The sequence below is a fragment of the Ascaphus truei genome, chromosome 15 (genome assembly GCF_040206685.1).
Source record: "Ascaphus truei isolate aAscTru1 chromosome 15, aAscTru1.hap1, whole genome shotgun sequence".
Taxonomy (NCBI): domain Eukaryota; kingdom Metazoa; phylum Chordata; class Amphibia; order Anura; family Ascaphidae; genus Ascaphus; species Ascaphus truei.
In genome coordinates, this window is record NC_134497.1 from 9,080,447 (window position 1) to 9,102,421 (window position 21,975).

General features: G+C 49.4%; 1 protein-coding gene across 2 annotated transcripts in view; it reads right to left on the minus strand.

Moving 5' to 3' along the window:
• The window catches only part of LOC142466491 (peroxidasin homolog), a 34,854-nt gene extending 16,815 nt beyond the window's left edge, over positions 1 to 18,039 (minus strand). The window contains exons 1-5 of one of the 2 annotated variants that reach the window (XM_075571513.1): positions 17,208 to 18,039; positions 4,188 to 4,259; positions 2,929 to 3,000; positions 1,063 to 1,134; positions 564 to 635 (exon numbers count right to left, since the gene is read on the minus strand). In XM_075571513.1, the coding sequence (XP_075427628.1) occupies positions 564 to 635; positions 1,063 to 1,134; positions 2,929 to 3,000; positions 4,188 to 4,259; positions 17,208 to 17,371 (452 nt within the window). In that variant the 5' untranslated portion in view covers positions 17,372 to 18,039. The remainder of the gene's footprint in view (positions 1 to 563; positions 636 to 1,062; positions 1,135 to 2,928; positions 3,001 to 4,187; positions 4,260 to 17,207) is intronic. The other variant, XM_075571514.1, reaches the window with a different exon arrangement.
• Positions 18,040 to 21,975: the final 3,936 nt, after the last annotated feature.

Here is a 21,975-nt window from a genome sequence, read left to right on the forward strand (position 1 = left end):
GAGAAATTCACGGAACCCTCTGTAATAGCGAGTCTGAGATCAGATGCATTGTAAGGAACCCCAACTCTCTCTAATAGCGCGTCTGAGATCAGATACATTGTAAGGAACCCCAACCCTCTTTAATAGCGCATCTGAGATCAGACGCATTGTAAGGAACCCCAACCCTCTCTAATAGCGCATCTGAGATCAGATGCATTATAAGGAACCCCAACCCCCTCTAATAGCGCGTCTGAGATCAGATGCATTGTTAGGAACCCCAACCCTCTCTAATAGCGCGTCTGAGATCAGATGCATTGTAAATTCTTCTGTATTTGGCACAATTTTCAAATGACCTGAAAATTGCAGGGAGCCCTTTAGGGACGTCCTATAAACCCCATTTGAAAAACACTGGGTTAGGCTGAAAGGTGTCCTATAGCATAGCACTGCTTAGTAACTATGGGACAGTGCGTTTTCAGTGCCTCTGTAGCAGCCACTAGTTCTCCAGTCTTTCCTGCCAGAGAGCTCTGCAGGGCTCTGCTGATCACCTATAGAAGTTATTAAAGCATTGCAGTCAGCGCACTCACAGTCGCTCCAGTTTGGGCAGCCCCCCAAAGCTTTCAGCTTCCACATTCTCCAGGTTATTGAAGTGAAGGTAGCTGGAATGAGGAGGAAGGCAAATTGTGAAGGGGAAGGTGAGTGGCGTAAACTACAATGAGCACAAATAGCGCCATTTACATTGGCACAGATTGTTATTAACCCATATTTATTGCCCCATTACAATCAATTGAGTTCTGTGTGCTTCACCTGAGTGCCTGCATATTAACATTTCAGGTTAACTATGACATTGACTGTATTACAACAATAGGGACCCTTAGTTAATTATGACTACATTATTTAGTGTTTTCGGTGGAATGTGAGACATTTCAGCTTTTATGGGGTTTTTTATGCCTGTCTTAAGCACCATAGGCCAATTCACCTATTAATTTATTCTCTTATTTCCAGTATTGACCCCCCCCCCCCCACCCCATGCCCTTGTGTGGTGACATTTTTGATGTAGAGGGGCAGATCCAGGCCTGTACTCACAGCTGCTCCAGGGAGTTCAGCCCCTGGAAGGCGTCCTTCTGCAACTTGTGGATGTCATTCTTGTAAAGGTAGCTTTAAAGAAATGAGAATCCATTAGCAGCAGATAGGAACAGATATTTCCCTTACAGGTACTCAATGAAATTGTGTCCTGATGTCTGTGTATTAGGATGGGGTCAGAGGTACGTGTCCCTGATGTCTGTGTATTAGGAGTGGGTAAGAGGTATGTGTCCTTGATGTCTGTGTATTAGGATGGGGTCAGAGGTACGTGTCCCTGATGTCTGTGTATTAGGAGTGGGTAAGAGAAATGTGTCCTTGATGGCTGTGTATTAGGAGGGGGTGAGAAGCGTGTCTCCTTGATGTCTGTGTATTAAGAGTAGGTGACAGGTACGTGTCCCTGATGTCTGTGTATTAGGAGTGGGTAAGAGGAATGTGTCCTTGATGTCTGTGTATTAGGAGGGGGTGAGAAGTATGTCTCCTTGATGTCTGTGTATTAGGAGGGGGTGAGGTACGTGTCCCTGATGTCTGTGTATTAGGAGTAGGTGAGAGGTATGTGTCCCTGATGTCTGTGTATTATGAGGGGGTGACAGGTACGTACGTATCTCTGATGTCTGTGTATTAGGAGGGGGTGAGAGGTACATGTTCCTGATGTTTCTGTATTAGGAGGGGGTGACAGGTACGTGTCCCTGATGTCTGTGTATTAGGTGGGGGTGAGAGGTACGTGTCCGTGATGCCTGTGTATTAGGAGTGGGTGAGAAGTATGTCTCCTTGATGTCTGTGTATTAGGAGTAGGTGAGAGGTATGTGTCCCTGATGTCTGTGTATTAGGAGGGGGTGAGAGGTACGTGTCCCTGATGTCTGTGTATTAGGAGTGGGTAAGAGGTATGTGTACTTGATGTCTGTGTATTAGGATGGGGTCAGAGGTACGTGTCCCTGATGTCTGTGTATTAGGAGTGGGTAAGAGAAATGTGTCCTTGATGGCTGTGTATTAGGAGGGGGTGAAAAGCGTGTCTCCTTGATGTCTGTGTATTAAGAGTAGGTGACAGGTACGTGTCCCTGATGTCTGTGTATTAGGAGTGGGTAAGAGGAATGTGTCCTTGATGTCTGTGTATTAGGAGGGGGTGAGAAGTATGTCTCCTTGATGTCTGTGTATTAGGAGGGGGTGAGGTACGTGTCCCTGATGTCTGTGTATTAGGAGTAGGTGAGAGGTATGTGTCCCTGATGTCTGTGTATTATGAGGGGGTGACAGGTACGTGTCTCTGATGTCTGTGTATTAGGAGGGGGTGAGAGGTACATGTTCCTGATATCTGTGTATTAGGAGGGGGTGAGAGGTACGTGTCCCTGATGTCTGTGTATTAGGAGGGGGTGACAGGTACGTGTCCCTTATGTCTGTGTATTAGGAGTGGGTGAGAAGTATGTGTCCCTGATGTCTGTGTATTAGGAGTAGGTGAGAGGTATGTGTCCCTTATGTCTGTGTATTAGGAGTGGGTGAGAAGTATGTCTCCTTGATGTCTGTGTATTAGGAGTAGGTGACAGGTATGTGTCCCTGATGTCTGTGTATTAGGAGGGGGTGAGAGGTACGTGTCCCTGATGCCTGTGTATTAGGAGGGGGTGAGAAGTATGTCTCCTTGATGTCTGTGTATTAGGAGTAGGTGAGAGGTATGTGTCCCTGATGTCTGTGTATTAGGAAGGGGTGACAGGTACGTGTCCCTGATGCCTGTGTATTAGGAGGGGGTGAGAAGTATGTCTCCTTGATGTCTGTGTATTAGGAGTAGGTGAGAGATATGTGTCCCTGATGTCTGTGTATTAGCAGGGGTGACAGGTATGTGTCCCTGATGTGCCGCAGGATGATAGAGACAGGGAAACTCACAGGTGTTTGAGATTTCCCAGCCCTTTAAATGACCCGGGTGAGATGCGCCTGATGTGGTTATTGTTCAGCAGCCTGCAAAGCACAGAGAAAGGGGTGAGGCCACATTACAAGGTCACAGTCACTGCCTGCCAAGGTCACCTTCAGACATCTCCAGTAGACAGGCAATGGAAATAAATCCACCCAGGCTTACTCTGCCCCTCTGCACATCCCGGCTTCTGAGATTGATTCCCAGTCGCCGGAAATGAATCACCTTAATGCACCTGCATGTATTGCAGCGTCTCTCTCATCCCATTTATAATGGAAGCTCTTTGAGTTAATTATTCCTTTCTTCTTATGTTTATGTGCAATCTGGTGCTTTCCTAGTTGTATAATTTCCCGTTAGTAATGTTTCTGTGTACGAATATTATATATTATATATACAAGCATCCTGTTACTAAAAGATAAGGAGCACAGATGATCGTTGGTGTCTGTGGTACAGGGTAACAGTGACAGACGCGCTTCGCGTCCCATCAGATACAGAAAGCATCCTGTTTTTATGAGCATTGTTCATATCCATGTAAATGTACTGAGTAGGGGAAGTAGGGGATGGGGTTATGAGAGAATGGTACTGTCCACTTGCGGAAGGGGCTTATTTTTTGTTGCTGCGCCCCCGCCTGCTCTCCCCCCCTTACCTTAGTGCAGCGTCAAATGACGCCGCGGGGTCATGTGACGTGACGTGATCCGTGGCATTATCGTGGCGACAAGCGGCAAATTACACCGCGGCGTCATTTGATGCCGCGTTGCCGTGACGACCCGTCCTGAAGCCGGCTGAGTCTTGGTAAGTTGAGTTGCAGAGGCCTCGCGCGGTCCCCTTGCCCTAAAACATTGTGCACCTGCTCCCGTGTTATTAATACACGATCGGACTAGACCAGGCGTGAGCAACTCCAGTCATCAAGGGATATCCCTGCTTCAGCACAGGTGGCTCAGTCAGTGACTCAGTCAATGATTGAACCACTGATTGAGTCACCTGTGCTGAAGCAGCGATAGTCTGAAAACCTGACCTATTGGTGGCACTCGAGGACTGGAGTTGGCCACTGCTGGACTAGGCCTTTTTCATTAAAGTGAGAGTTTAAACCTCTTCTTTTTCCCTTTGATTCTGTGTTTGTTTGTGACAGTTTTAAGGGTATCCCTGCATCGAGGACGGACTGTACCATCAGAATATTGCCAAATAATGTCGATACAACAGAAGTGCGAGTGGAGGATCTATTTCTTGGTCTTACAATGTGTTGAGGTTCTTCAGCCTGTGGAGGACGTCAGAGTTTAGCTCTTGGATGCGATTGAAGCGCAGATCCCTGTAGCAAGAAAGACACAACCCTGTTACAAACCAGCACCTTCCTTCATGGGCTTATGGGAGACCCTTTTTATTGAAATCAATGTATTCAGCCTCTCTCCTGTGTCAAACAATATCTTGTGCCACAGCTGTAGAGTAAGGAGAACATTTCACCAAAGTTTACCAACCAGGCAAAACGTGCCCCTTTTTTCCGCAAACAAATTCAGCAAAAATGGTCAAACTTCGGCAAGCATCACCAGTCAGTGTGCAAGGACACCTGATCCTATATATTGCCATTTTAAATACATTTTGGCAGAAGTGGTTAAATGGGTGTCGTTCTGGTGCAAATGGGTGAAATTGGCAACATTGTGTTCATTTTCAAACAACATGAGTTTTTGTGGTTCGTGAAATTATTTCACAGATTTTCTCTAGACACTTCTACACAGCAGTAAAAAGGAACTTCCCTTGACAGTACTGCATACTTTTATTTTTGATAAATGACATTACTTTTTATGTAAATGGTCTTTTCCATCCAAGGACTCAACATGGAAATGTATATATGTATGTATGTATATTTAAATAGCACCACCCATCTACACAACACTATACAAAAGAGAATAAATTACAGGGAATTATAATACAAGAAGTACAGTACAGCAAACAAATTCAGGAAAGGAAATCCCTGCTCCGGAGAGCTTACAATCTAAGCGGTATGTTAGGAGCCTTACAGAGTCAGAAGGTGAGGGCATAAGTGCAGCAGATGGAGGTGTCTGGCCTTGGTGGTTGGTAGGAGCGACTGTGGGTGTGGAACTGTAGCCATGTGTTTAGGCTATTGGATTGCTTCATTCAGGTGTGTTTTTAGGTATGACGTAAAGGTGGGGAGAAGATGCTTTTCATATACAGGGTGTGAGGGAAAAGGTTTAAGGCGCGAGAGCAGTGGAGGTGAAAGGGGTGGAAAAGAGGCAATTATGGGTAGAGCTCACGAGCCGAGCAGAGACATATATAGAGATCAAAGCTGATATGTAGAAAGGAGCAAACCAGCAGAGAGCCATGAAGGTAAGAAGGAGAACTTTGTAGGTGGTCCGGAACTAGACTGAAAATCACGAGAGCGGTTCAAGGAGGAAGAGATGAGCAGGGACTGTTCTTGAAGAAAGTGAAATGATTGTAGATGCAGACGTTTTGGATAGATTGCAAAAGGAAAAAGCTGCGAGGGAGGGAGGCCTCTTAGAAGCTACAATAATCCAGACAGGAGAGGATAAGGGCACACATTAACCATTTTAGAAGTAGAGTGACAAAGGAAAGGGCGGGTCATGGAAATGTTATGGAAGTGAGAGGTTTTAGCAAGAACGTGAATGGAGAAGACGAGTCAACAAAGGCAACATGTATTGGTAACAGAATGGATGCTGGTTCCGTTCACTGTGATGGAAAAGGGGATATTTGGTGAGGTCTAAGAGGAAATATGAGGAGTTCCATTTTAGACGTATTAAGTTATGGTGGGGGAGCCCTATCCAGAAAGATTTGGCAATTGGAGACTTGAGACTGGATTGGAGGTGTGAGGGTAGGGATGGAGTGACATATATGCATATCATCTGCATAGAGGTGATACCTGAAGCCAAAAGGAGTTGCTGAATTCACCAAGTGATGTGTTGAGAAAAAAGTAGACACCCCAGAACAGAGCCCTGAGGTACAGCAACAGGCAGAGCAACAGGAGACGAAGACATGTTAGCAAAAGGAAAGTTGGGGGCGGTATGAGGAGAACAAGTTTTGTTTCTGATCCCAGGGAAGTGCGGAATCTGAATGAGAAGAGAATGGTCAACCATATCGTGTAGGATAAGCAGGGAAAAGCGACCTTTGGTTTTCCTTCATGGAGATCATTTGCTACTTTTAGTGAGGGATGTCTCAGTTGGGTAAACTGTACAAAATCCAGGAGAGCCCAGGAAGGTGTGGGCATCCTCATACAAATGTCATTCTTCTGAAATGGCAAATACTTCCAAAAACGAGTGTAGTTCTAGGAGTGTAGTTCCGAGAAGTTCTAGGAAAGTTCCTGCTGATTAAATATGTTGTACAAGTGCTCAGACATTCCCAATATCTACAATGAATTACTTTGCACTGAAGCAAACCTACAGCTGAGAAATAAATATACTGCAGGGGTAATTTTGCAGAAACGCTTCATTAAAGGGTGCTATTCTCATCTTATTTCCCTGTGCAATAGCCTGTTACATTTATCCAATGTTCGCGGTGTGCCAGCTTATGACTTAGCGAGTGCAAACCGGAGGAGTTCCAACCGTATTATAAGAGGCGGTACCAAATGGTCTCTCCAGCATTCCCTATCCTAAAAAGGGGTGACAGATGAGGGGCGTAAACCTTCCTGGTTAACAATCTGCGGCAGATGTTAGAAACCTGACAAACAAGCTTATTACATTTGATGCACCTGAATGATGCAGTATCTCAAAGCAAATATATATATATATATATATATATATATATATATATATATATATATATATATGAAAGAACACTCTAGTCTGATCTCCTTTCCTCTTGGACTCTCGTCGCTCTGAATATGTGAGTATATACATCAGCTCTCTCCTCGGTCCTCTTTTTTCTCCACTCACACATCCAATCATTGATCATTCCCACCCACCCTTCCCATACAATCTTTTCCTTCCTATAAGGATCCCTCCCACTCCCATTCCTTTCCCCCTCTCCCTTTCCCAATCCTTTCCCTTTCCCCTCCATTTCCCTCCCTCCCCACCTTCCCTTCCGATCCCATCATTTTGGCCATATATGATAATCACCAGTACACTGTTATTGATGGGAAAAAACTTTTCACTCATCCTTATTTTTGTGTTCATATTCATTTTTATTTTTAATTTTCACATTAGATACACCTTTTTCTTTTTCTTTTTATTATTATTTTTTTTTTTTTTTTTATTAATTATATACATACACTGTAATAAATAGGGATCACTTTCTGTACACATGTGTAGATAAACATTTCATTTTGAATCATATTGTTCATATGTGGTATATATATATACATTTACACTCATAGCTATAGTCCTCCTATCATATCCATCATTGCAACTCTTTCTCTCTCCCAATATATCCCTTGGACTTTCTGTCTTGTAATTTATTAATTATTATGTTCATTTAGTATAGTACTCTATTAGTGTCACTTTTGCTCCTATGTGTCAATTATAGGGATTAATCGTTTTTTTAATATGTTATTTAATTAATAATTGATAGATTAATATGGGCTATATGTGCCAGATGAATTTTGTCTGACAGTCCCTTTATCCTAATATATACATTGTGTCTATTTTTGAACTATTATTTTATTAGAGTGTTATTTAGTTTTTAATTATATACTTTAAATGTGTTTTTTATAACAAATAAGTTTTATAGATCCCTTAACATTAAGTGTCTATTTCCATATAATATTGTTTGGAATCTGCTCTTTTAGCAGTCAGTCATCTTGTGCATTTTAAAGTTATGAGCGGCACCTTAGAAGCTTATTGTGGGTTAATAATAATCACCTGGTTAATGATTATTGAAGTAATGGACTGGCTGTATAAAAGGGCAGGACTTTTACCCATGAATCATCAGCCCTTTGAGAAAGTCGCCGACTGGTGACGAAACGCGTCAGGGAAACTGAGAGCGCGATTACGTCACGAAGACACTGCGCACGCGCCTGAGGCCAAACACAGCGCGGGAAGAACACAGCGGCCATTTCGGAAGTGGAGAGCTGAATTTGGGCAGCAAATAAACGGTGTAACGGCGTCCCTGGTATCCGGTTGGCGGCTATCCTGATCAGCGGTCGGGAAGTGACTTTGCCCAGCAGAACCGGATGGTGGTGATATTATTCACAAACTGCCTTTTATATTTTTATATCTTGTGAGTTTGATTTCCCCCCCCCCCGTTCCTTCCCTTATTTTAAATAAACATACAGTGTTATGCTATGGGGCGTGCGCTCTCTCTCTTTTTCTGCTTATATATATATATATATATATATATATATATATATATATATTATATATATATAATAAAGAACTCATTTATTCTGCAATATATTTTACTATATATTTCTGAAACCGTCACATGTGGCTATGTCTGTATGTGTCTCCCTGTGTCCCTCCCTGTGTCCCTAGCGGCAATCACATTGGACCTTGGGCCAGGCCAATGAGATTGCTCCCTTGACCCGCCCGCCCCTGCACACCTCTCATTGGCCTGAGGCGGAGTGACGGGCCAAAGGAGAGACACTCACACACACTCACTCACACACACAGTCACTCACTCTCCTCGGATCTGCGCCAGTCCCACTCTCCACCACCTCTCACTCCCGTCGTGTGTGTGTGTTTGTGTGTGTGTGTGCCCCCCTCACCGCAAACCCCCCGCCCCCCCTCACCGCAAACCCCCGCCACCCCTCACCGCAAACCCCCCGCCTCCCTCACCACAAACCCCCCGCCCCCCCTCACCGCAAACCCCCCGCCCCCCTCACCGCAAACTCCCTGCCCCCCTCACCGCAAACCCCCCCTCACCGCAAACCCCCCACCCCCCCCTACCGCAAACCTCAGCCTCCCCGGCGCCAAGCCTCCACCACCTCACCTCTCGACACACCGTCAGCAAAACTCCCGCCGCCTCTCACACGCCGCCGCCTGCCCACTCAGCTCTTCTCATCGGGGCCCCGTATTACCGCCGGGAGCGCCAGCAAGCAGTTAACCCCCTCCGCGGCCGAGCCGGGAGCACCGGGGGCACAAGGAGGTAACCTCCCCCCACCACACACAACCCCCCCCCGCGGCCGGGAGCACCGGGTGGCGCAAGGAGATAACCCCTCCCTCACACGCCACCGCGGCCGAGCCGGGAGCACCGGGTGGCGTGTGTGTTTGTGTTTCTGCGTCAGACTCACTGACAAGCGCGCGCACACACACTGACTGACGCACACACAATGACTGACGCACTCACACTGCATGAAGCTGTAAAGGGGGACAAACAGAGCTGCAAAGGAGGGAGGGGGGACTGGATTGATGTGAATGGGGACAAACAGAGAGAGGGGGGAGGAGAGAGGAGCGGGAACATTACATCCCGGGCAAAGCCGGGTCTCTCAGCTAGTATATATATATCTACTATATATTTGTGAAAGCACTGTATATCTGCGTCCCTAGCGGCAATCTCATTGGTCCCTTGGCCTGCCCGCCCCCGCACACCTCTCATTGGCCTGAGGCGGAGTGACGGGCCAAAGGTCCAAAAAAACACACACACACACACACACACACACACACACACACACACACACACACACACACACACGTGTGTAGGGGGGGTGTTACCTACATTAGCGGGGCTCACAGTGTGATTAGCAGCACCCGTGCGCACCTCCTTCTCTCCCCGTGTCTTCCGCGCTTTTACCCCGCCCCCCCCCTCCCCCGGAGCCGCTACAGTCAGCGGGACACACACACACTCTTATTACCCCTTCAGCGCCCCCCCCACCCAGTGTCAGCGGCCGTGCGAGACCCCCCCTCTATATCTCCCACCCCCCACACATATACATGCCCCCCCTCCCCGGCGCTACAACTCACCCCCTCCCCGGCGGGGGAACAGCCAGTGGCCAGGCAGGCTGCCTCGCGGCGCCGAGTACCCAAGATGGCGGCGCCCGGACACAGCGGGGGAGCGGCCACAACACGCTGCCTCCCGCCTCAGATCCACGTGGGACCTGCCGGATGGGTGAGGGAGCGGCCTTCACCTCCTTTCCACCTTCCTCCACCCCCCCTTCACCTCCCCTCCATACCCCCCTCCATACCCCCCTTCACCTCCCCTCCATACCCCCCTTCACCTCCCCTCCAGTGTCAGTGTCTCCCCGATACCCCCCCCCCCCGGCGCCGCTACAGTCAGCGGGGGAGCGAGCGAGCGCCCGGGAAACAGCGGGGGAGCGGCCACAACACGCTGCCTCCCGCCTCAGATCCACGTGGGACCTGCCGGACGGGTGAGTGAGCGGCCTTCACCTCCCCTCACCCACCCCTCACCCCCGTTCACCTACCCCTCACCCCCGTTCACCTCCCCTCACCCACCCCTCACCCCCGTTCACCTACCCCTCACCCCCGTTCACCTCCCCTCACCCCCTTTCACCTCCCCTCACTCCACTTCTCCCTTCCACCCCCCTTCACCCCCCCCTTCACCTGCCCGCCACCCCCCCCCTCTTCACCTCCCCATTCACCTCCCCCCCTTCACCTCCACCCTCCCCTCCACCCCCCCCCCTTCACCTCCCCTCCCCCCCTCTTCACCTCCCTTCCACCCCCCCCCCCCCTTCACCTCCCTTCCACCCCCCCCCCTTCACCTCCCTTCACCCCCCCCTTCGCCTGCCCTCCACCCCCCCCTCACCTCCACCCCCACTTCACCTCCCCTCCACCCCCCCCTTCACCTCCCCTCCCCCCCTCTTCACCTCCCTTCCACCCCCCCTTCACCTCCCCTCTAATCCCCCTTCACCTCCCCTCTACCCCCCCCTTCACTTCCCCTCTACCCCCCCTTCACCTCCCCGCCTCCCCCACCCCTTCCCACCGCCTCCCCCCCTTCCCACCGCCTCCCCCCCCCCTTCCCACCGCCTCCCCCCCCCCTTCCCACCGCCTCCCCTCCCCTTCCCACCGCCTCCCCCCCCCTTCCCACCGCCTCCCCCCCCCTTCCCACCGCCTCCCCCCCCTCTTCCCACCGCCTCCCCCCCCCCTTCCCACCGCCTCCCCCCCCTTCCCACCGCTCCCCTTCCCCCCCTCCGCTCCCCTTCCCCCCCCTCCGCTCCCCTTCCCCCCCCCCTCCGCTCCCCTTCCCCCCCCCTCCGCTCCCCTTCCCCCCCCCCCTTCCCCCCCCTCCACCCCCCCCTTCACCTCCCCTCCCCCCCTCTTCACCTCCCTTCCACCCCCCCCCCTTCACCTCCCCTCCCCCCCTCTTCACCTCCCTTCCACCCCCCCCCCCTTCACCTCCCTTCCACCCCCCCCCCTTCACCTCCCTTCACCCCCCCCTTCGCCTGCCCTCCACCCCCCCCCTCACCTCCACCCCCCCTTCACCTCCCCTCCACCCCCCCCTTCACCTCCCCTCCACCCCCCCCTTCACCTCCCCTCCCCCCCTCTTCACCTCCCTTCCACCCCCCCTTCACCTCCCCTCTACCCCCCCCTTCACCTCCCCTCTACCCCCCCCTTCACCTCCCCTCTACCCCCCCTTCACCTCCCCGCCTCCCCCACCCCTTCCCACCGCCTCCCCCCCTTCCCACCGCCTCCCCCCCCCTTCCCACCGCCTCCCCTCCACCTTCCCACCGCCTCCCCCCCCTTCCCACCGCCTCCCCCCCGCCTCCCCCCCCCCTTCCCAACGCTCCCCTTCCCCCCCTCCGCTCCCCTTCCCCCCCCCCTTTCCCCCCCCTCCGCTCCCCTTCCCCCCCCTCCGCTCCCCTTCCCCCCCCCTCCGCTCCCCTTCCCCCCCCTCCGCTCCCCTTCCCCCCCCTCCGCTCCCCTTCCCCCCCCTCCGCTCCCCTTCCCCCCCCTCCGCTCCCCTTCCCCCCCTCCCCTTCCCCCCCCTCCGCTCCCCTTCCCCCCCCCTCCCCTTCCCCCCCCTCCGCTCCCCTTCCCCCCCCCTCCCCTTCCCCCCCCTCCGCTCCCCTTCCCCCGCTCCCCTTCCCCCCCCTCCGCTCCCCTTCCCCCGCTCCCCTTCCCCCCCCCTCCCCTTCCCCCCCCTCCGCTCCCCTTCCCCCCCTCCGCTCCCCTTCCCCCCCTCCGCTCCCCTTCCCCCCTCCGCTCCCCTTCCCCCCCTCCGCTCCCCTTCCCCCCCTCCGCTCCCCTTCCCCCCCCTCCGCTCCCCTTCCCCCCCCTCCGCTCCCCTTCCCCCCCCTCCGCTCCCCTTCCCCCCCCTCCGCTCCCCTTCCCCCCCCTCCGCTCCCCTTCCCCCCCCTCCGCTCCCCTTCCCCCCCCTCCGCTCCCCTTTCCACCCCCCCCCTCCGCTCCCCTTTCCACCCCCCCCCTCCGCTCCCCTTTCCCCCCCCTCCGCTCCCCTTTCCACCCCCCCCCCCTCCGCTCCCCTTTCCCCCCCCTCCGCTCCCCTTTCCACCCCCCCCCCCTCCGCTCCCCTTTCCCCCCCCCCTCCGCTCCCCTTTCCCCCCCCCCTCCGCTCCCCTTTCCCCCCCCCCTCCGCTCCCCTTTCCACCACCCCCCCTCCGCTCCCCTTTCCCCCCCCCCTCCGCTCCCCTTTCCCCCCCCCCTCCGCTCTCCTTTCCCCCCCCCCCCCTCCGCTCCCCTTTCCCCCTCCCACCCCCTCCCACCTTCCACCCCTTCCCCCCCTCCTCTAACCCTTCCCCCCCTCCTCTAACCCTTCCCCCCCCTCCTCTAACCCTTGCCCCCCTCCTCCAACCCTTGCCCCCCTCCTCCACCCCTTGCCCCCCTCCTCCACCCCTTGCCCCCCTCCTCCACCCCTTGCCCCCCTCCTCCACCCCTTGCCCCCCTCCTCCACCCCTTGCCCCCCTCCTCCACCCCTTGCCCCCCTCCTCCACCCCTTGCCCCCCTCCTCCACCCCTTGCCCCCCTCCTCCACCCCTTGCCCCCCTCCTCCACCCCTTGCCCCCCTCCTCCACCCCTTGCCCCCCTCCTCCACCCCTTGCCCCCCTCCTCCACCCCTTGCCCCCCTCCTCCACCCCTTGCCCCCCTCCTCCACCCCTTGCCCCCCTCCTCCACCCCTTGCCCCCCTCCACCACCCCCTCCTCCCCTTCCCGCCGCCCTTCGCCTTCCTGACCGCCTTACCGCCTCCCCACCCCCGCCTTGCCTTTCACCCGCCCTTACTCCGGCCGCCTATGCCTTTCACCCACCGCCTCACAGCCGCTGCACGCACTCAACAGACACCCGCCACACTCGACACATACCTGCCGCCACACACACCTGCTGCCTCCCACCCCTACGCACCGACATCACTGACCCACCGCCTCACACCCTAGCAGGACCCCCACTCACACGCAGCACTCACAACCCACGCGCCACCCGCCGCCTCACACCCTAGCAGGACCCCCACTCACAGACAGCACTCACAACCCACGCGCCACCCGCCGCCTCACACCGTAGCAGGACCCACACTCACACACAGCACTCACAACCCACGCGCCACCCGCCGCCTCACACCCTAGCAGGACACACGCCTCACATTTTTACATCACTTATGGCACCAAAATATACATTGTACTGTGGTGTGGTTACAATAAACCATTTTTATACAACATCGTATTACATTTTCTTCCATCTTTCTTTTCAATATTATTATCCAACCTTTACAACAAACAGTCACCTATTGTTCCACGATTTATAAATAATACTACCTATTACGCATTTACATCCCGGGCAACGCCGGGTCTCTCAGCTAGTATATATATATATATATATATATATATATATATATATATATATATATATATATATATATAGACACAAACACACAATAGAGTTGTGTAGAAATATTTCACTGCTAACGTAGTGATCCTAAGCTAATATCCAGCAACACTTTGCAAGAACATGCCAGATAAACTGAAAGAATGCCTGCTAAATGTCAGCGTTGAGAGCAGGCTGGCCAAAAAAAATATTTAGAAGCTTGCAATGTTTGTCTTAAATTCCCAATCCATGGGAGGATGGCGGGATTGGCCCAAAATATACTGAGCTCTTCACTGTAGGAGGAAAGGTGCCACACAGCTCCACAGAGAGAGAGGGAGAGCTGTGTGTGTAATATATATATATATTTATTTGTATAGCACCTCACCTGTAGAAAGCGCTTCACAGCTGTAATAGAAGCAACAAACTAATATAAGCCATAATGGGAATGCACACTTCAAGATACAAGTAAACACTGGGAAAGTCCCGTCCCTGAAGAAGAGCTTACACTCTAAGTGATTCCAGGAGTGTAGGCAACGGAGCACAGCAAGTAGCAAAAATACAACAAAAAGGTGGGGGCTACGAGGTCAAAAATAAAATAATTTATTAGGTCAATACACACATGGTATACGGCAGGTAAGCACCACTCTGACGCGTTTCGCACAACAGCGCTTTATCAAAGTGATATGTAGGTGTGTACTTGCAGACACAGGAGAAAGGTGTTGGGGTTCATGTGTATGCAAGGGATGATTAGAGCTACTGAATGGTTTTGACGGGCCTTGGAGGTGGAGAGAAGGTGCTTGTCGGATATGGAGGGGAAGGGCATTTCAGAGGTGTGGGGCAGCGAGAAATGTTTGAGATGGGGGAGGACAGAAGCAGCGCCGAACAGAACGCAAATGGGGAGCAAAAGTATATAGCGAGAAATTCGTTTCTTTAGGTCCGTAACAACATGCAGATTTAAAAATACATTCTCCCTTAGAAAACACTACCCTAAAGCTCACTTACATAACATTTCCCTAACTTACCTTTTTTTATGAATTACATTTACAGATTTTACCTTTTTTTCAGAATTTCTTAATAAATCCAAAAGGCCGATTCCCCGGTGACCTCACTGCTTTTATTTACTTCTTTCTCCGCCTTCAATGCATAAATACACAGCAGCGGCAGCTGTGCTGCTAATCGGATGGTATCGAGAAATGGACAACTTCACAGAGACCGCCATCTTAAACCGAATGCAAGGTTCATGCTTTCACCAAGAGCCTTTTTCAGCTGCTACAGTCATTGGATTCAAGAATTCAAATTCAGAATCAAAATATTAATCGTGGAGAGCAGGAGAGGCACCAGCCACGTGACATTGGTTGGGACCTCTTCACATCTTATCTTGCATGAACTCCTGAAGGTGGAGCTTAACATCATACATGCTCGGGCCTCCTGCTATCTCAAATCACACAGGTTACCCACCCTGCTGCCTGACGGTGCTCATTCGCAGCAGGACAGCAATTAAGAGAACCCAATTATGTTGGAGTCGTTTTCTCTGGCTAGGCCACACTTGAATTCTGCACGCAATTATAGGGGAAAATAAGGACTTTCTGAATCTTGTGAATGCATGAGGCAAGCGCACACACATGACCTGAATTCCAGGGGTGCATCCAATTAATAGGATTTTGAGGGAAAGTGAAAGCATTGAAAATTCAGCGTAATGATCAAATGAAGGATTTTACCCTCATTTTGAGGATCGTTACCAAACCTTCTCATTTTTTTTTATAAGCATCAGTGCATGTGGCTCACCAGTCAATATTGACCGCCCCAGCCCAGTGCCCCATGCTGCCAGTCTTATCTGTGATTTTTGGGGGGAGCCAATCCTTTAGGCGTATGTTCAGTTCAGGGAGTGTGAGCTGTGGATTGATGCAACGTGCTGCAGGGAGCCTGTGCCTGCAAATTCTTCATAGCTGCCCTCGTGAAGACACTTTTGCAGCCGATGCAATGGCACTCTTGCTAACCTCTGCTGAAAGAAAATGCTTAATCCTTGGGAATTTGCAAATACATGTTTAGATATTTGTGAGGCATCAATACATCTGCATGACAACGTGTAGATTGATACAAACCCTTTATTTGCCAGAATCGGCCGCGCCGTACTACAGTTGGATATGCAGTTTTGGAGCTATAGGAAAATGAAACTATTCCCCTTTAAGGCTGCAGTCCAAGCTGACGTTTTTTATTTTATTTATTTAATCCCCCCCCCCCCCATTAATATGTGCATCAATACAAATCGACACATTGATAAGTAATTAGCTAAGTTGCCGATCGATCGGCGAAGATTCGGCTTGGGGGTTTACTAAATGGATGTCAGTGCAGCAGAGGAGGACCAAAGATGCAAAGTTCTGGGGGGGAAGATCATGTGACCAGCCCGTCACTAGGTACAATTGGTGCACTGCTAGAGAGGTGCCTGTTTCAGAAGAGGATGCGACTTTGTAAATGGTTGCTATAGAAACAAAAATTCTTGTTACATTATAATACATTAAAAATGTCATTCAGAGTAGTTTTTTTTTTTTTTTAAATGCAACGAGTATTATCTCATAGTACAGACTGATTAAAAAAACACACACGTAGGATATTGCTTGGACTGCAGCTTTAAGCAAAACAAGTTACAGCAACCTCACGATAAGTTCGACGTTGGAGTGTTACAAAAGATAAGATCACATCTGGTTGGCCTAGTGTCTACAAAAAGTTAAAATAATTAACATTTCCAGCCACTATACGTCATGGATTCTTCAACATGTTTGGCCCCGAGCTATGAAGTGAGAAGCAATACTCCCCAAGCATTTCCATGTAATCAGGATTCCTGGGCAGGAGGACATAGAACAACACAGATTTGCTAGTTTGTGTTACATTTGAGAGAGGAAGGTGCAGTATAACAGTGTAGCAGCTGTTGGCCTGAAAGCAAAGTTTCACCCCCTTACACTATGATCCAAAGCAAACAGCATCTTATCTTAAACTTTAAGAGTACCCATCAGTAATTATAAACACCATCTTCATTTGGAGGCTGTTCTTTGGAGCAGAAATGTGCACTTGTTACATACCGTGGGTGGCTGCACGTATGCTTTCAAAATGATAAAGCACTTTAATGGGTTCTCGAAGATTATCGTAATAGGTCATTGGTATGGAGCAAACTAGTGAGGAATAAATTATGCTGGTCCCGATCACAGGGAAAAAAACCAAAATCATCAGCGGTTCTGATCATATATCCATTCACTGCTGGAGAAAGATGCAACTACATCATTTAACATGCAGCTTCAATTTACTGCAGACACACCGAGGGACGGGTCTGTTCCCTTCTCCCCAAATTATGCGTGCCATTATTTTATATGACAGTTTACATTTTTAATCTAAACCTTTAAAGCAGCTCGTGAGACGTATAACCCTGTTCTTTTAATGTAACCATGTATTTGTTTTTTTATAACTCTGTGCCCAGGACATAATTGAAAACGAGAGGTAACTCCCAATGTATCACTTCCTGGTAACATATTTTTTATAAAAAAATTATTAAAGCGCAGAAGGAAGAAAAGTACCAGCATAAGGTTGACTCACAGTATACTAGTCTGCACCGGCATGTCCGGGATGGTATCCAGCATCAGGTGCATGCACCGGACTGTTGTTCTAAAGCACACGCAGTGGCTTGGACAGGCAGCGGCCTGACGCAGGGAGAAGAGCAGGAGGAACAGCCCTTGCAGCGCTATGCATTTTGCCAGCATGTTTGCTGGTGAGTGTGATGCCGTGATCTGAAACGCAAGGAGCAGACTGAGCCTTCCAAGCTTTCGTTCTCAGTAGGAGGGTCCCAGGCACATCTGTTTTTTGTTACTAAATCGGCCTCACACCCTTTCCCCCAACCCAAGCACAAGACCCCTCCCTCTCTGCTTTCACCAAGTGTCTTACAAAAAAAACCCCTCAATGTCGCCTTTGCCCAATTCTTTTACTTGTTAAAGTTGGAAAGAACACCCCCCCATGTGTTTTTCGCAGGTCACGGTCAACAGAACCTCCTGCTTTAAATGTGGCATCCTCACATATTCTTTCTGCAAAGCACCTGCCGTGCGTTTGCGGATCCATTATTCAGGCAAGAGCTGCCGAGCACTGAAACTGCAATGATTTTCAAGGGTTCCCCCAAAACTAAAAGATCCTGGTTATAGGACGAGTATGTTCTGCAAATATAAAAGGTAGAGTTGTGAGGCGATGTATCTGCTATGCAGGAAAAATTGAGCCGGACTGCAGACTTGTAGCACAAAACACTATTTAAAAAAGCACATAAAAAAGCAAGAAGAAAAAAAAAACCTCATGCGCGTTTCACACGGACAACTGCGCTTTATCAAAGAGTTACGCGTTTCACGCAGACAACTGCGCTTTATTAAAGAGTTACGCGTTTCACGCAGACAAATGCGCTTTATCAAAGAGTTACGCGTTTCACGCAGACAACTGCGCTTTATCAAAGAGTTATGCGTTTCACGCAGACAACTGCGCTTTATCAAAGTTACGCGTTTCACGCAGACAACTGCACTTTATTAAAGAGTTACGCGTTTCACGCAGACAACTGCGCTTTATCAAAAAGAGTAGTAACATTAAAAAAATGTTTTGTGGATATTCATTGGTCACGGAACAGGGGCACTATGGGTATATAGGATAGGCGTGTTTTTTACTGTTACTATTTGATAAAGCGCAGTTGTCTGCGTGAAACGCGTAACTTTCCAGCATAGCAGATGCACCGCTTGACAACTCGACCTCCACACCGACTCGCTTTCGGCTGGAGCACGCTGACAAGATGATCCACGCAACAACGGAGTGAGGAAAAATCTTTAATATAAAAAAAAAAGTCACTTTTTTTCCCCACTATCAATAAGTGCCACTATGCGATTATATTACACAGTTAACATTTTTGTGCCTTAGTGATTAGGCTAATTAACCTGCAGGCTAGGGGGAGTTCTTAATTGAATATACAGGAGGGCCCGCGGCGAGTTCCGCTCTAAGGGCCCGCCGCAAAGCGAAAAGTCGCCGGAAAACTGAACTTTTTGGTGTAAAATTGACACACAGAAATTGCTAATTTCATTGCGCTTGTGGGTACGCCTGTGAACCGCTTATTTTTTACTTAAATGTGTGCATTAAGCATCAACAAATGGGTTGCATTTTGCAGCACAGAAGTGGAAGGTGCTTGGTGCACTGAAAAAAAAAAAGGTTGACCGAGTTGGCAAAACACATAATAATGGTCTATATTGTTAGCACAGAATTAAGTTATGTATGAACTCAAAATGTATTTGACAGAGCGTGGATGTTTCATTGGGTAGGTTAATGTGTCACACACACACGTTTGTGTTAAAAGTAGTGCTACTGGGTGTGGACAAATGTACACAACAAGAGACAAAAATACCCAATGGGACAGAAAATACTAAAGATGTATTGTCATACGTAAGGGTCATTTAGTTAAACCTTTTGGCCAAAGTGTTATAAGTCTGCAGCCATGTCATGGCATGACCAGTATGCAGCCACGTCATGGCATGACCACTATGCTGGTCCTAATGCTACCTGTATTCTCATTTACCTCTGCGTGGAGAAATGTCTCAATAGACCGGTCCTGCACAGGTACATGGAAAAACCTGCTACCTTTCAAAGTGGGGAGGGGGAGCTTAAACCCAGGGAGGAGGGGCCACTTTAACTAGAAAACCTGCTATGTTCCAGTACAGGACATGTTTATTGAGACCTTTCTCCCTCCACTGCAGAGGTAAATGAGAATAATCACAGGTAGCGTTAGGACCTGCATACTGGTCGTGCCGTGACGTGGCTGCATACTGGTCATGCTGTGCCGTGGCTGCATACTGGTCATGCCATGACGTGGCTGCATACTGGTCATGCTGTGCCGTGGCTGCATACTGGTCATGCCATGACGTGGTAACAGTGGGTGAGGGAGTGGGGGAAGTGGATGGACTGGGCGCTTCCTAAACAATATAATAATTAGTGTGATAAGTGACACACCTTAAGTACACACAATTAACCTATCACCATATAGTGTAAAAGATAAAAAATAAAAACAGTGTACAGCAGCAGCTCAACTTCCTCTGATGGGATCGTTCCTAATCCCAGGATGTGAAGTATTCTTTTCTTGGGGATGAGGAGGAGCGCTGGATCTCGTGATATGTAAAAGAATATAAATATATATAGTGCAGATGGTAATTCACTGCTTTAAAACGATGTAAAACATAAGAAATGAACTCACAAAAATCGTATAAAATCACTGCATGTCAGAGATCCTTCTCTCTCTGACTGGAGCCCTTTATGTTACTGGAGTATTTTCCATTATAAGATTGGGTGGTGGAGAGAACCGCCGATAGAAGCAGGCTGCTGTTCGGTGCTTCACTTTCCCCTCACAGTGTAGTTCAATGCCAATCTATGCCGTCGCGTCACTTCCGGTTTCGCGTCACGGGTGAGGGCGGGAAGCCAGAATGGGAGTAATCTTAGCAGTAGTTTGCCAGTCCTTCCAGGCGCAGAATCTCTCTAACTCTACGCGTTTCGCAACAGCTTCGTCAGGAGTACCAGGTACTCCTGACGAAGCTGTTGCGAAACGCTTCTATCGGCGGTTCTCTCCACCACCCAATCTTATAATGGAAAATACTCCAGTAACATAAAGGGCTCCAGTCAGAGAGAGAAGGATCTCTGACATGCAGTGATTTTATACGATTTTTGTGAGTTCATTTCTTATGTTTTACATCGTTTTAAAGCAGTGAATTACCATCTGCACTATATATATTTATATTCTTTTACATATCACGAGATCCAGCGCTCCTCCTCAACCCCAAGAAAAGAACATGCCATGACGTGGCTGCATACTGGTCATGCCGTGACGTGGCTGCAGGCTTATAACGCTTTGGCCAAAGGGTTTAACTAAATGACCCATACTTATGATACTATTATTACATTTTAGTATCCGACTATGTATTTTCTGTCATATTGGAATGTTTGGTCTTGTTGTGTAATGTTTTATGTAACAGTGTGGCCATTATAAATAATATTGCACTAAATTTATATTTACCAACGAGTGATCATTTTTTTAAAACCGACAATTCTGTTTTCATTTAAATTGCATCAGGTATTTGACATGACAATACGTAGAAATAATCAACAGCGAACCATGCATCTTATGTATGAAGTCATGCAACCTTCATACATACGGTACACATATGGTACATAGGCCATAATGTCTTGGCGAGCGGCGTAGGAAAATAAAGATGCATCACATTTTTATCTAACAAGAAGGCAAACTCCACAGCTGCCAAGTCACATATACCGCTGGAAAACCAAATACAGCCCACGTTCTCCAGAAACCATGCAAGTGCCACGTGTAAAATGGTACGAGGTGTAATTGGAACCCTCACCTTAGGGAATATAGATAACCTAAAGGGGAGGTTTTGGTCTTCAGAAACAAGAGGTGTCCAACAAGAGGTGTCCCAATGTTCAAGAGCCACCAGCAGGTCACGTTTTAGTGATTAGAGTTAGGTTCATTGATGAACTACCTGGCAATTAAAACATTATAAAAGCGTATTTGGTGAGCAGACCTTGGGGGAACGAGTGTCGACCAGCCCGATAAAAAATACATCGAATGAAAAATAGGAGATTATAGAGTTCTATTAATTGCAAGGTAAATCCACCCAATAAAACCACTGGGGCTCATTAAGGGTCTCTGTTTCAAGCGGCTGACAACTGCAAATGTAGGGTAAAAATGTTGCTTGCACACCTTTAAATTCTCTTTGGCAGCCATGTGCTGTGGAAAACACCAATTACCCCAAATATTCTGCTGCGATGGACATATACGAAAAATGTTCTAAATGCACTAAGGCAGGGGCGGGCAAACATTTTTGCGGCGCCCCCCCCCCCCACTCTGCCTTACCTTCTCTGTTGATTGCCCCCCTCCTTACCTAGCGCGGCGTCACGTGACCCACGACGTCATTTGAAGACGTTACCATAGCAACTGTGACGTAGCATGACCCCACCGCATTGCCATGGGGCACCGCAGTGTGCTGAAGCCGGCAGAATCCCGGTAAGTAGAGGTTGCAGAGGACTGGTGCGGTGCCCGGCATTTAATTGAAATGCCTGGGGGGAGAGCGTGGGACCTCTGCAACCGCCCGCACCCCCCCCCAAAATCTCAAGCCCCCCCAGTTTGCACACCGCTGCACTAAGGGGTAGATCCTCAGAAGTCCATTAAATGCTTAAATGAGATGTTGACATCTCGTTAACTGCTAACAGGGATCTTCAAAGCTCAGTAACGATGCGTCCAGCCGTAACGAGCGCGTGCGTTACTATAAAGGACGTTAGTGCTAAT